At 43.6% G+C, this 16076-nt stretch overlaps 1 protein-coding gene across 1 annotated transcript; it reads right to left on the reverse strand.

Moving 5' to 3' along the window:
* Window positions 1-13300: 13300 nt before the first annotated feature.
* Window positions 13301-15482, reverse strand: LOC115671139 (protein DETOXIFICATION 51-like). Its single transcript, XM_056320987.1, is given in 4 exon segments — window positions 13301-14141; window positions 14144-14537; window positions 14539-14610; window positions 14612-15482. Coding segments are annotated over 4 exon segments (1566 nt in total). The 5' UTR covers window positions 15233-15482; the 3' UTR covers window positions 13301-13662.
* Window positions 15483-16076: the final 594 nt, after the last annotated feature.

Consider the following 16076-nt stretch of genomic DNA (forward strand, 5'->3'; position numbering starts at 1 on the left):
AAAGGGAAACAAGAACAGAAAAGCGAGAAGAAAAAGAAATCTTTCTCACGTGACCAGCTGCATAACATGACAAAACGTGTGGAGTAAAAGAAGTACTTACACTTGGGCAAAATTATTGAAGCTAAAGGTGCCAATGAAGCTTTGATGGGAAGTAATTTAGTGAAATGTAAAGAAGACTTTGACAGAACCCTTAGGAGGGGAATACTGCACAATTACAGCACAGCGAGGAATCAGATTCTCGGGGAAAAAGTTTCCTGGGAAAGAAACTAATGATTCCTAGGAAAAGTTACACTAGGAAAAGTGAAAGAGGCTGTTTTCAGAAGAAAAAGTGCAAAGGCCATGTGAGTTTCAATTCAACCGCTGAGAATCTCAGGAAAAAGGAAAACCAATCAAGGAGGGCGATTTGATTGAAATGACAACCCTGGTTTTGCATAACCTGAACACTTGGAAAGCCTTCTCAATTGGCTTCTTATTACTATTGCAATACAATATGGGCTCGCGTATTCGTGGATACGGGAGGTCGTTAAAAGTGCCTCAAGAGAAGATAGGGATGGAATTCTCCAGTATGATGGAGGGATTTTCCTATAAGTTCTTTTCAGATCCCCTCTCCTAAGAAGATAAATATTGGAAGGGAACTTAGGGCCTATTGCGGCGAGAAAGTAGACTCCACGTTAGCATTCTGTTGGTTATCTCCGCAGCTTAGATAGTAGCCTTCGTGTCTGCAGGGGGACAAGAGAAGCAGTCTAGGCTTCTTGTGAGGTTGGCTCAGTGCTGAGCAGACAAGTGTCTCATAACCGACATGCCAACTTCAGATCCCTGGTTACGAGACACTGTGCTACTCTCTCTAAATAATATCCAAACGCCCAAAAAGATGGATAAATCAAATGCTAGGATTCTTATGGTTCATAGCTTATCAAATTATCCGCTGCTTGCTGCATCAAAACTTTTACACTCCCTCTGTCGTCCTTCATTCCCATCTGCCTTTCTGGAGCGACGTGTCCTCAAAAAGGGAAAGATACCCTCAGCATCCTTCCTCTCTGACGCTCTCGTGAATCATGCACATTCTCAGGACCAAAACCAAAAAACTTAATGAATGAATTCATTATCCTCCGCAAATTTTTCTAACCCTCTCGTTTCTCTGTCACAGTGTACACGTTCCATCCCTTTGAATCAGCATCCACCATGTCAAGCACTCAAATGCCGAAGCCTAGCTAACTGAGACTCCCCAATCTCTAGTTGCTTGTAAAAGAGTAAAATGAATCATATGTTTCCTGCACAAAGGCAGAGCCACCGGAGTGGAATTCTAGTCTGAAATATCGACTGGTTCCTCTTTTTTCCTTTTGAAAAAAAAAGCAAAGAAATTTATCAGCACCACAAAGTGGTCAATAGCTCATAGGCCTGCAAAATGAGGCTCTTCTTCTGCTTTCGTTTTTTTTTTTTTTTAGGTTTTGGGTTCTGAAAAGATCTGTGCGTGGGCAGGCTATGGTGAATCTAACTGTAATTGCAGAGTCACGTAACCTGTTTCACTGTTCATAGTTTCCTTGTTTGCCTCAGTTATTTGTGCTCCTAACGAAACTCTCCTATCAATTCTTGTTGCATTTGGCTCGTAAGGCTCTGATACTGATACACAGCATCGAGATGACACGAAAAAGTTGAAAATTCTAGTACAGGCACGTACTTTAACCTGGTAAAAGGCACTGCCATCCCATTCCACTCCCCCCCCCGGGGCTCTCTCTCTCTCTCTCTCTCTCTCATCTGAATGAGAATCTTTTTGCTGAATGGAATCGCTATGTTACGTATCTACCGTAATGAAAACGGCGAACTAACTTAACTTGCTTCTGGTGCTGTGATTGCATCATACGGTGCTGGAGGCAATGACCGTGTATGGGCGTTGTCCGAACTCCAAAATCAAGCTTCTCTCTCTTTCTTGCAACCCCTTTAATGTTTGCACGCAATTTGTGAAACTCGTCGACCCATCACGGAAGAATTTCTTCCGTGGACCCGGATCCGCTAGACCAAGCATCGCGGCCATCGGTCCTTCGGGTCTCACGTTTGGACCCGGGTCAGGACCGAGAAAATCTCCTACTACTACAGACTGCCGCTTCCAAAGGCTATTGAGTAAACAGCAGGACTTGTGAATTAGAGAGACCTGCAAGGCCCAAAAGAGTCACAATTCGGATCGCCATATAAAATCTCATAAAACTTCAACAGCTTGTGAAAGAACCCCTCGCAAGCCCATCTACGCCGGTCCCGTGGACTCGGATCTCGTGCCCGGAAATGTTTCGACCCAAAAGAAAAGGGCTCCTGTCGTATTCATCATTTTCTCTTTATCGTACCGATCATATAAGATAAACTACTTCCCAAAAGGGGGCATACTGCAGGTACCAGCTGAATCAGATGTCACCGAAGAATGAAATATCTTAATGCAATTCAAGATTGTCAAAACTAGTAACCCTAGCACACTCATAATTGAATAAACAAAACGTACAGCTCGTAGCACGACATCTGATATCCCCATTGATAAATCAATGCATGTATGCATTGCACATGCATGTGAGGTGTTCTTCCACCCTCACGTACCTTCGACACGGTTTCGCTAACTTCTGATGTCGGACCCATGTGTCGACCTCGGAGGGGGCATGAGAATGATGGGGGTTCGATGGATGGCATATGGTGCATACGAAGCATGTGATGAAGCGAAGGAGACATGCCGCGCCAATCTCAGAAATAAAAGAATATAGAGCGGCGAGTTGAGCAAATCATGGAACCAACCTTAAAAGAGTTGTGAGTGACGATTTTCAAACCCTTCTTTTCCTTTCAACCACTTGCTGGTTATAAGGAGGACAAGGGCTCAAAAGCCTATACATGCCTCCATTATGTTGTAGCCGCCCTTTTCTCTGTCTCCTTCCCCAATGAGAGTTCGCCATCGAAGGAAATCTAAGCAAAATCCAAACGAAATCTTAGGAAAGCGGTGGTGGTGGTGGGTGGATGAAGGGTTTGATATATAAAATGACACCAATAGCATGCTAGTTTTGGAAGTTTGGGAATTGATTGCCTCTTCTGCGAAAGTTTAAACCGTTAAATAAATGATGACGTGCGTGCTTACTTTGAGATTTGAAAATGACAAAACGAGATCATGTCCACTTTTCTAAAAATGTAGTTGTTAGGATACGACATGATGATCGTTGAGAGAAAAACAAGGATATGACATGATGTATTTACTATGTCTTGAACACTCCCTTGGTTTGTAGACTATTAGGATCATAAGTAGGTAACATGGGATTGAATCAGATAATGACCGGTATGCGTGACAAGAGATGGGTTAAGATTTAGGGTATGAGCGGGAACTCGAATGATCGATCCAATTCCAAGCCAATTTTAGGGAGAACCGGCTGGTTCGGCTCTTAGCTAGTTCAAAGATAAAATAACCATTGATATTTGTTTAAGACATTGTTTACTAAGAAAAGTTTACCAACTTGATTTTCTAAAACTCATCAGTTCCAAGGAAAAATTATGCCAATTAGTCAATTGTCTCCGCATTGGGTTGATCAACTAAAAATTTTGAACAAAAATCTAAAGAAAAATCATGATTCCTAAGTATAGTATCATGAACATCCCTTCAACGGGCTGGCCTGGTTCTCAAATCTACATTCTTAAAACATGCTAAGGGTTGGGTAGTCTTTCGATTCCACTCTTAAACTTATATTGTCTTGTCATGTATGCACCTATAACCATCACACATAAAGAAGTGTTGTAAGAAAAATGTGGAAAATTGAACTCCACCCTTAATCCCATCTTATAATTGGGTGTGCAACCGATATACCGTGAAGTTTGAGTTGTTAGTATATCTTATTTGAATAGAAATTCAAGATATGGTTGGTTAGCTATACTTTTGTCTACATCTGAGTATTCAATTGGTCATATCAATAATTTCTTAGAACAAAGGATAAAGAGAAAACCAATGAGGGGGTTCTAGCCCTATTTTCCAGGCAGGCATAATGCAATGGTATGGGTGATGATGAATGGTTGGTTGGAAGTGAGAGGAGAACTTGAGAAAGCAAAGATAAGGGGACAAGTGAGTGACTGCAGAGAGCAATATAGTTTATATTGCAGTGAAAAGAGCAGCCATGTGAGAACCATCATGGGTCTCGAATGATTCTGTCTTTCTTTCATTCATTCATTCATATGTTGTCTTTTAAATTATTTCCTTCCTCATCATCCATCCACCAACATTCCATGACCACTTTGCGCTTCGCAGAGAGAGAGAGAGAGACAACTGTATCTGTTGGGGGCGACTTGTTTGTCCAGATCCAATCCAGGCTCTATTTAGCTGCTCTTGTTCACTTCCATTTACAACAGATTCGACGGGCCAACATGCCATAGAAAAGCTTTGTGAAGGAGAATGAGGCGGGTTCTTCTTACGAGGATAACATAAAATAGTCCTAGATATTTGCCTAGGAAAATGTATTCCTCAGTTGGTCTACCTGCGAATGCTAATCATGGAGGAACTTCACTTCCCATGTTAACTTCACTAATGGGATAATATTCGCGGCATTCTAAGAAGTCATTCGGAAACAAACCCGACACCTTTTTAGAAAGACGTGCAAGGAGATGATAAAGAAACTCCTAATGAATTGGCTGAGTGGTTAAGCGCTTAGTTTTAATTGAGCAGCTTCTATGTTCAAATCACAAGGTTTTTCACTAAAAGTAATCCTTTGAGGCCGGGCCAATGGAGTTGTAGGTGGAGTCTTGACCAATGTACGTGAATCGAGCAATATATGCGCATCCATGGAGATTCGTCGAGTCGGGTGCAGATACCTCGTGTGATAAAGAAAACATCGAAAGACGTAGAGCATTTCTCGACTTACTAATCCAATCTCTGGGAGAGTAAACTTAACTTTAGCTCATCGTCTTCCTTGTCCTCTTGTGCTCCTCTCATCATATTGATAACTAACACCATGTGCTCGTCTTTTCTAATCTTCCCTGCATTTGCATGCATGCTTGAAAGCATCTGATATAATACTGTACTGGATAGATTTATTTATATATAAGAGACACTCACGCTAAGATTCCATCGGACTGATTGCTAATTGGTGACTACTTTGCGCGGACGAAGGAAATGGCCGAAATGTGTAATGGGGTCGGCACCTTTTGTCTCGAAACGGAGCCAATGGTCAATGCAATCCTGTTGAGTGAAGCAAAACAAAGTAGTCTTTTCTATAGCCAAGGAAAGAACAAGAACACTAAAAAAGAAACGAGTGAAAGAGAGAGAGAGAGAGAGAGAGAGAGAGAGAGAGAGAGAGAGAGAGGGAGAAAGAAGGCGCAGCTTTTTGCGCCAAGAGATAGGAATCCAGAATTATTCAAACAATATATCGCCTGCCCAAATGATGACAAGCCACAAACCACACCCCCCCCGGGCCCTCTCTCGTTTGTCCGTGCATTAGCTTCTTTTTTTTGTGTGCTGCCTCTCCACTCTGAATAGGCACGTAGTTCCAAATTGTCTCTACAGTGGTTTTGTTCTCTGTTGTTTTCAATCTACAGTGCCTCTTTTGGCTGTTTTTGCATGCTTAAGCCAGTCTCTGTCGCTTCTCCTCATAAACATATATGGAGTGGACACGTATAATTTCATAATTTGTAGGGGGTTTTGTCTAAGTCAAGGTTTCCATGCATGTGACAGATAATGTTCCTATACAAGAGACGAACCCTAAAGACAAATCAGGTTATATGTGTCGAAAAATAGTAAGCAAGTGCCTAATCAACTAAGGAAACATTCCAGATTAGTTACCTAGAAGAGCATTTATATGGCACGCAGAAGCGTAAATAACATAAATTCCGCGAGCAAGAAGCATCAAACTAACTCGCACATTTTGGCTATACGACAACTGTTTCGCGTGAGAATCGTGGACGAATCCATCCTGCTCTGCACAAGCAATGCATGCAATATAGTTTTGTTTTCCTAAAAGCAATCCATGCACGTCTAATCTTTTCTTGAGGATTCCTAGCCTTCAAGAGATGGTCCCTAAGCTATTCACGTCAAGACATGGCAGAAAACTTTGACGCTGGGATGTGGGGGGCCTCCTGTTGCTCAACATGCTCCCATTTTGACAGGTGGATCCTGTTACTTTGGGATAAGTTTGTATAAGCGATACCATAGCTATAGGGAAAAGATACATGCACATGCCATAGGGTTGGGTCAGGCCAAGGGTTTTGGGGGCTTTATTAATCGGCTCGCAATGCCCACAACAGAAAGCACGATACATAATGGGTACAAGAATATGCGGGTTGGAGTACTGTGCCCACTCACAACAGGGAAATAAACAAAAGAACGAGATTGGGGACCTTTGGTTCGAAAGAACCAATCTCCTAGGACATGTCAATCTTAAAGTCAACATAAAAATAGTTAAAGAAAGGAGGATACGCTTCTAGGATAACGAAGGACACGATGAAAGATAGAGAAAGAGACGGAAAAAAAGGATGGCCCCTTGGGTTTTATTGTTATGTAGCTACTAGATAAGGTATGGGCATACAATAAAATACTATGATTGTTCTACGCATGAATGAGATTTCTATCAAGCTCGGCAAACTATCCATACAGACCAGGCATGTGAGAATTATGTAATTGGCTGGCTTCTTTTAACTTTCTCCTTCCTCAGTTGGAGACGTATTGCCTCTCCTCGAATTGAGAAGTACTAAACACCTTGTTTGTTCATAATGTGTCTGAAAAACCATTTTAACTGCTACTTGAAAAGGATCGAGATCTTCTAAACATAGGAAGTAGAACTGTATAACGAGAGATCGACAGATCAGCACAGTGCCTTTTAGATGGCCCTAATTAATTGTCTCCTCTTTGTTTTATCTCTCTCTCTCTCTCTCTCTCTCTCTCTCTCTCTCTCTCTCTCTCCTTTTTCCCTTTTCTTCTTTCTGACTCTACATTGCCTAGCAAAGCCTGTCCTCAACATCTCCCTTCTACCCTTGTTGCTCCACCGTCGATGTCGATGTCCATCTCAGGAGCGCAACCAACTGCACATGTCACCAGCACCACCTGGAGGTAGAAATGCGACGGCCACGGGGGGCGAGCAACGATGGAAGTGTGGTACAGGGGCAACACCATTGGGACAATGACAAAGGTAGAGGGTAGGGGAAGAGAAAGGAAAGGTGATCCATAGGTGTTTGGTCAGGAAAATCGTCCAAAAACCCATGGCCGAGTGCGGCCTCGCCGGGCTTGGAAGAAGAAAAAGGAAAGAAAAGAAAGAAAAAATAATTAAAAATTTAGAAAAAAATGAAGATATTATTAAAAATTGTCCATGCCAGTGCCGACCGTACCATGTAGGACGACTAACATCCACATAAGTGATTTCAAAGGCTAAAATTGACCAATTAATCGGCAAAACATGAAAATATTTAGGATTCAATTGACAAAATTGAAAAGTTTACGACTGAATTGGTAAAAGTACAATAAGTTTAGGACTTTTTGGACAATTTTCCCGTGTCTAGGGTTTTTTGTGTAGCTTCCTCCCAAAAGAGGGGTTCTTGGGTCATCTTAGGGTAATTGCACTGTTACTATTGCTTTATGAATGGCGTGATAATACTAGGATTGACATAGTTGACTGAGGCGTTAAGGGATTACCAACAGAGGAATTAGAGCTCACAAATTAAAGTCTCACCAATTGCGTACATAACGCTTTAGGTTAGGGTCACGTGGATAGGGTCCTAGGCCTAAACTTAACGATTTGTGAAATTTGCATGTGTCCCATGAGCCAACACAATAAGGTTCATATACATAAGGCCTTGTCAAGACCTCATCATGATCAAAGACGTTTGAATATTTTATGTATACTATAGATATGCAATAGATTTTATGAAATTACCAAAACATGTAATCAGCCCCTAACTTTTCAGTTTTAGCAGAGTAGTCCCCTAACTTTTTGTGAAATTACAATTTGCCCCAAAAGTTTTTAAAATAGCTATTTTAACTGCTTTGATTTCTTTGAATGACCTAACTTTTTTGTTTGTTCAACTAATGACCTATTTTAATAACCCACTAATGAACACTTTAAACCATAAAATAACACTGCTAAAAATGCTCTTTCACTTACCCAAATTTTACGATGTTGCTTCTAGACATGTCAAAAATTACTAATACGCCACTCTTAGGTTTATTTTTACCATTATTTCACATTTTTCCTATCCAAGTTGCAACAAACCCGTTTTGGTAATCATTCAAATACATTCTAGGCATGTAGAAATTTTTTTAAGTTAAGGCAAGCAATCAATAGCTTAATATAACAAGAAGTAGACATTCTTGAAGTCTAAAAAGACTTAACCTAAAAACTAAACCTAAATGAGCATGCATCAAACATCAAAGTTCAAGGTGTCCAGTAGATCGATCTAACTTAATCCCAAGAGTTTTCACTTACCTTGCGTGGAAAGACTCTTGAACTAATCAAAGCCTTAATCACCTTGAAATCAAATCAAACAAAAAATAAGAATTAACACATATTTATCTTTCAAAACAAAACCTAGTTTGATAAAGAAACCGAAATGAAAAACACGAAATTTTTACCTTGTAAGACACTTGATAGGTGGGATTAAAAGCTTAGACGACTCAAATTGGAGAGAACTTTGGAACTTGGTTGTAAAGAGATTTGAGTAGGAAACGTTTCTGTTATTATTATTTGATGCAACAAGCAAGAGCTCTTGAAGGTAAAATTCCTTTATAGGTAAGAATGAAATAGAGTTGGGAAGCTCACGCCCCGAATGAGCAAATTATTTGCCAGAAACTTAGGAATAAGAGAGATTTGGAAACAAAATCAAATAGATATCCATTCAGACTTTATGTTTGGCATTGATCAAAGTTATCAGTCTATTCCTCCTGTCAAATGAAGGTAAGTCAACTTTACTTGTCTCCTGGACCATGCCAAGACATTAGAAAGAAATAGGTGATAAAGATGGTAATTACCACAAATTTTTCGACTTTTGGATCATGCTTACCACGTCACCGTCAATAAAATCCCTAAATTGAGAAGATATTGTAAATCCTATTGAACATAAGAAGCCAAAATAACCTAGGATAAGGAGAGTAGAATTGGTGGTCACTTATGTTCTACTTGGATTTAGTCCTTTCATATGGTCCAGAAGTGGTTGCCAAATTCAACGAAAAGAGCCAAAACTCTGTCTATGGAAAAGAAAATTTTAAGTTTCGAATTTTTTAATCAGCTAGATTCCAAAGGAGAATTGCAGAAGTATGTCCACCCCTCATTCTTGGATGCATTCATGAGCAAGCGAAAGTCGAGGGTGCTAAATTTTCATCCAGAGGCAGGAGATCATATCTCTTTACGCAAACGCACAAGAAAACGTTTGTCATGCTCTTTGATTCTAGGTCTTTGATTTGTTAGGAAGTGCCGACACACTAATGACAAACTAATTAGATCAATTTGAACGCTACATGTTGTGTACTCGTCGATCATATGACGAATAGGTCACGTTACCCAATTCCGATACACCCTCATTTGTTTTAATGGATACAAAATTATCCTAACAGATTAGTTAAGTGACTGCACTTTTCAGTTGGACATAAAGAGATTTCGTGTTCAAATCACACACCCTTTGAGAGAGTAATCTCGATAGCAATGTCCAGGTGGAGCCTTATACGACGCACGGAGACATAATGATTTACATACGAGTGAGAGAGAGAAGCTATCCAAACCCTCGTGCGCCTCCTGCAACAAAGAGGCAGTGCCACACAGATACCAGACAAGACCCTTGTTTTTGTTTGCTTACCACAGAAATTGCTCTGCCTTTCTGCCCCACGACAAGGGCCACTATTTGCACATCATTTCATCTTTGTTGGTTTGCTACGTTTGTTCTTTCTTCCTACATATCCAAACCCTGGGTATTGCAAAATGCATCAGTATGCACATGTAGACTTTTAGTTTGAGTTTAAGTCGTTAGTAGGAGCCACTCTTTCTCGTGCACCAGTAGAGTTTGATAGTCTCACCAGTTCCCTCTTGCTTCACCTGTGCAAGACAGTAGGAAAATCGAGGAGCCTGTTGCTTTGTCCATTTTTCATGTCGATATGGATCGGATTGTAAGACCTTAATCATATTTTTCTTCAAGAGCCAGGTTTTCCGTCATCTTTTGCTCCAACCGGTTTTTTGATTGGTGGATTACGGGAATGAATATTGCGTGCATCTACTTTTAATTAAGTTTGCATGTGGATGATCAACGTGTTTATTACCACCATTCAGAGGTATAATGAAGAGAGTTTCCTCCAATCATGGATGGACAAAAAACACTATTTCTCCTTTAATGATGGGGAAGTTCTGCTCTGGCACTGTGAAACATTCAATTAACATCATGGAATTGGTACAATGAATTTGTATCCTTGTGGCATAATATTTGAACTTGCCGGTATTAAGGAATTGAACATGTGTAATAAGTCTTAACTTCCAAGCATATGCACGTTCGCTAAACCATTAAGGCAACTCTAAGGCTCACATATGAGGGTTGATAAATCAAAGTTTCTAATTGGGCAATCAAGATGAAGAAGCATTTAATCTATTTAATAAACTCATAGCTAGATCAAACGTGAAATTGGTCCAACAAAATATGTTAATTGAGTTAATAGTTATCGAATTTAATCCTTGGCTATATTTATTAACTCTTAGATAGAATTCTTCATGTCGGTTTCTCAAATATTTTTTATACGCTGGAAGCAAGATCGTTTCATTTTAGTTCTAAGTTCCGCAAAAATTTGTTCTCAGACTAGGATACGCGAATCCATAATTAAAAAAATAACTGTTATTGAGATCCTCTAAATTAGAAGGGTAAAAGTTAGATCTTGCTTACTTCCTTTAAATAAATGACACGTTAGCTATCAAAATTAAGGGCTTAATCTAACCCACATCACATTAAATCATCAGATTGTGAAAATTCCTACACACACCCACAATGAAACCCTAACCCTATTTTTTCTTTTTCTCTTCCCACTCTCCCTCTTTGTTAAGAAGATCCACCACACTGCGATCAACTTGACTCCGCCTTTGTTGCTTGGCTCGGCCACCCGCCGTCGAGATGAACCCCAACCACCACACCGAGATGACCGCATGTTCTCTCCAACTCAACCACTTATATAATTCTCTCTATCCCTCTCTCACATCCATAGATCTATATATGGTCACGTGATGTGTGGAGTTCCGATTGAAAAGAGAGAAAGATGTCGGAGAGATGAGAAGGAAGACGGCATAAGGGAAAAGAGAGAGAGAGAGGAATGTTTGGTGATCTTAGGCCTCTTTCATTCTAAAAGCTAGCACAATGATTGAGATTTTTCCTTACCCTTATAAAGTGACCATTAACCCTTTTCTGATAGCTCCAACAATCTCGCCTCACACATCAGGTATTGGGCAGGAGCAACAGCGATAACCCGTCTCTCCCGTGTGACTATTGGATCCACACTGGTTGGTATAACTAGGCTCGTTGAGTGGTTTTGGGTCTTTCTTACCTCAATAGTTAACTCCAAGGTGAGGTTTTACCTCACACTCATAAACTGACCATGAGCCTCTTTTGTAATCAATATGGGATAATCCCGACAAAGAATGCTCAACGTACCAATCCACGATATTCGATCCAACTAAATTAGATAGTCGATTTCTTGAGAAATCTGGGGACTCCTCTCGTTGACCACAAGCTGTGCTACACTATCCATTCCAATGGCAATTAAAGTACTGGTTCCCCCCAGAAAGAAATTAGGTACAACCCCCACTGGAGCACCCCCCCACGCAGGTCGTCGTTGGCACGAATGATGGTGTCTCTGCATGGAGTGACATGGCAACGTGGTGAAATGTGGGGGGTAAAACGGAAAAAGGCAAGGTGGTAGACCCGGTGACCGGGCTGCGCTCTTCGGCAATGTTTTTGGACCAAACCCTAGGAAGCGGGATCGCCGCCACGTGTAAAGCGCCGGCAGTCAGTCGACATGACAGGAGAGGCGTAAAACGCCGGCAGTCGACATGACAGGAGAGGCTTACGCCTTCGGACTTGTCTGAACTTCTGAGACAGCGAGGCTGCACCAGATGGCCAACGTTGTGGGATCGGAATTTGTCCACGATGGATCATACCGACAGGCACAGATCATCCTTAGAGATTTAACAAGTTCACGACCGTGATCGTGTCTACTTGCTCGTGTGGTCGGAGGCGGGACGAGCTCGGTCGAGCAGAGCCTCTGTCCATCCGTCGAGTCTTTCTCGTTCTACTTCTCGTTCGGAGGATGGTCGAGTATCCAAGTAATTCTGCCCTGATTCAGACTTATACGCTCCGATAATAATCGTAGGAGCGCTATGATTTCGGACCTTGCTTGAGATTTTCTCTTGGTGATTTTAAATGAGGCCGACGTGTACACTTTGAATGCACACACATGAGGCAATGCAATGATTGACAGAAATAAATTCTCCACCCTCCTGCTCGCGTTACCTGGAAGGGGTCCTCATGTGCACTTCGCAGGGCAATCTCACTCGTGCAAAGATCCTCTTTAGAATTATGCCCTACGGACATCTCTATATGATGAGTAATGCAAGGACTAATCGAAGCCCGATTTTACAAAGTTAGTTTTATCTTGAAATGACCCGTCGAATCATGAACAGACCATTTAAACAAGCGGGTCATATTCAATAATGAATAACCGTTCGACACACGAATCGATCTCAACACGCCCGACATTTTCCTCGGATAAATCGGTTCGGGCTTTGAATGCGTCATCTGAAACTCGAGATTTCTTCATGTTTTTTGCACTGGTTTCGGTCATGAATAGGGGATAGATAATATGGCTTTAGGTCATATCAACCATCCAAAAATGAAAGTGAAAAAAGTTGCAAAAAGAAATTTAGGAGAAGTTTTAGTTATGTGCTGGAGCAACACCTTAAAAAGTTCATCTTTTCCAAGAATTCGTTGGACGTGAAATGGAATATTTCTGAGTTGGCCATTGCTTTATTTGGATTTCAAAGTTGTACATGTGAAATTCCATAAAATGCCTCCTTTTTTCCCCCTTAAAAAAAGTGCAGAAAATAAAGTCGCCTTTTTCTATATGCAACTCCACAACACCACTTGGTATTTTTATTTTTTTCCCGAACGTAAGCAAGTGATGCTTCCCATGTATTTCCGTTGCGCAATTCAGACAACATGCCGAGGTTGTAAGGATGGGCACTGACCAGAAAATTCAAAACCCTTTTTTCGCGAAAATGTCTTGAAAATCCCAAAGAAGAAAAATCGACGAAAAGGGTCGAGAAAAAGAATGGGAAACGAGAGAGCCTTTGAGAAGATAGAGATAAATACATAAATACACAGGTGAACATCAAATTGATGATGGCCAAAAAAAAGTTGATTTTCTTTTTTTTTCTGGGTAGAGCAAGAAAGGCTGACCATGAACCAAAAATTTCCGCTCTTTTAGATTACCCACCTCTCCTCTTTTAATCCCCCCCAGAACAGAAAAAAAAAATTCAATACCCCACCAAAAAAAAAATCAAAGAGAATCTAAAATGTAGACAAAAGAAAATACAAAAGAAAAAAAAATGAAGAGAGAGAGAAAAAGAAGAAGAAGCTACATTAAACAAGAAAAGAAAAAAAAAAAAAAGGGGAGTTACTAACTTTCTTCACATCCTACGGTGATCATCATCACGACGGGGTCACCACGACGCAAATCAACGGCTGCTTTTCGTCTGCTTCTTCGTCGTCGAGGCTACGCCCGTTACACGTCAGCATCTGGGCCCGCTTAGCCTGGAAATCCCAGTCGGTGGTCCCCACCACATACAACATGAGCCCCGCGCAGCAAACCTGGGCCGAGAGGAGCCCCACCCAGAGCCCGCAGAACCCGACTCCGAGCCCGAACCCGAGCCCGACCGCCACCGGCATACCCACCAGGTAGAAGGCGCCCAGGTTCACGTTCGCCGCCGTGGCGGGCCGCGCGCTCCCCCGCAGCACCCCGCACCCGACGGTCTGCGGGCAGTTGCCGAGCTCGCACAGCCCGAGGATCGGCAGCGCCGCCGACACCAGCCGCAGGATCGCCTCGTCCCGCGTGAACATGCGCCCCCACGCGTCCCGCATGGACCACGAGAAGGCCGCCGCGCACAAGCCCATCCCCGCCGCGATGGCCCCGCCACCGCGGCGGAGAGCCGCGCCCCGCCCGGCCGGCCCGCGCCGAGCCCGTTCCCGACGCGGGTGGACACGGCGAAGCCGAGCGAGGAGGGGAACACGTAGAGCAGCGAGGTGGTCTGGATCAGGATCCCCATGGCGGCCACGGCCGACTTCGGGTCCGCCAGCAGCCCGCACAGCACGATCATGATCTCGTACCACCACCATTCGAGGCAGACCGAGACGCAGCTCGGCCCGGCGAGGCGGAGCAGCGGCCGCCACCCGGCGAAGCAGTCCCAGCCGGGGCTCCTCCACGTCTGCTCGTGCAGCCGGGCCGCCCACACGTAAACCACGAGCGCGACGAGGGCGATCGCGTTCGAGGCGGCCGACCCGGCGGCGACGCCGGCCACGCCGAGGCGGGAGGTGGCGGACGAGGAGGAGGTTGACGGGGACGTGGAAGATGGTGCCGAGGAGGGAGGCTAACGTGAGGGGGGTGGGTGATGCCCTGAGCGCGGAGGTAAATGCGGATTGGGTGGAGGAAGGAGTTGGTGAGGAGGTCGGGGAGAGAGAAGAGGAGATACGTGTGGGCAATGCGGGTGATGTCTGGGTCCTGGCGCAAGTAGAGGAGGACCCTCTGCATGTTGAGCCAGAGGAGGGAGATGGGGAGGGAGCAGGCGAGGAGGAAGACCACGGAGCGGTGGAGGGTGACGGCGAGCAGCTTCGGGCGGCGGGCCCCGAACGCCTGCGAGCAGAGCGGCTCCATGCCGAGGGCCAGGCCGGAGAGCACCGAGTAGCCCGTGATGTTGGCGAAGGCGATGGCGAGCGACCCGGCGGCGAGCTCCGTGTCCCCGAGCCGGCCGAGGAACACCATGGACAGTACGGAGCGGGAGTAGAGGATGAGCGCCGTCAGGGCGATGGGGAGGGCGAGCGCGAACAGGGACCTGGCCTCCGCCGCGAAGTCCGAGGCGGCGGCGGCGGCCTCGTCGGGCCCCGGGGTCTCCTGCTTCGCCGCGGCGGCGGCGGCGGGGACGGATAGGAGGTCGAGGAAGAGATGGGCCCGCGGCGGTTGCGCGGGCTTCTTGGTCGCGGGCATGGTGGCGCTCGGGTTGCACATTTCGATTCACGACGGTGAATCAAGAGGGCGGAATCCAATCCGGGGAAGAGCTCTTCAGCGCTCGCGTCTCGCCGTTCGGATTCCCAATTCTCTGCTCACAAGTTCACACACAAGTTGAGAGAGAGAGAAAGAGAGAGAGAGATGCTCTCATGGGAGAGCACTCTGTTTCTGCGTTGCTTTCTCTGCAGTTTTGTTGCTTGGTTATGTGGCTAAGCGTTCGGGGTGTGCGTCCGTATGGATATGTGAAGAGTTGGGGGGTCGAAGAGGGAGATTGGTCTTTCCGTGGAGACGAGGGAGATGTTATTAAATAGACGAGTTGAAGGTGGGGTTCGTTAAATTTTTAAATATAATATTCCTTTCCATTTTCTTATTATATTATATTATATTTTTGCTCATTTTTGAATATCTTTTTTTGGACCCCCTTTTAGGCTTTTAGGTTCCCCCTCCGCGAAATGAATATTTTATTTGAGAGATTTTCGCGAAAAGATTTTTACCCCATTTGTTTATGTATTTGTGTTTTTTTATTTTATTTTATTTTTGCTTTCCTAAATGGCTGAGTGTATGCGTGTTTGTTTTGAGACTTTTCTTATGTGGTAACATGTCTGACTCTGAATAAGGTCCAATTTCCCATGCCGACTGGCCAAAACTAAAAGTGGCTTCGTCGTTCTATATTCATTGAGAAGTCTTATTATTCTGTATTTTGGAGTCCTTTCGAAACATTTGTTAAATGAATATTTCATTTTAAATAATTCGATTTTCAGAGCGCCGAATATTGCATGAGGCGAGAACGATTGGCGAGCAGAAGATTGTGAAAATTTGACTTATGATTTTAGAAGGGGTGGGG

Source organism: Syzygium oleosum, unplaced genomic scaffold, assembly GCF_021117445.2.
Source record: "Syzygium oleosum isolate NSW1041296 unplaced genomic scaffold, Sole_v2.1 Sole_v2.21, whole genome shotgun sequence".
Classification (NCBI taxonomy): domain Eukaryota; kingdom Viridiplantae; phylum Streptophyta; class Magnoliopsida; order Myrtales; family Myrtaceae; genus Syzygium; species Syzygium oleosum.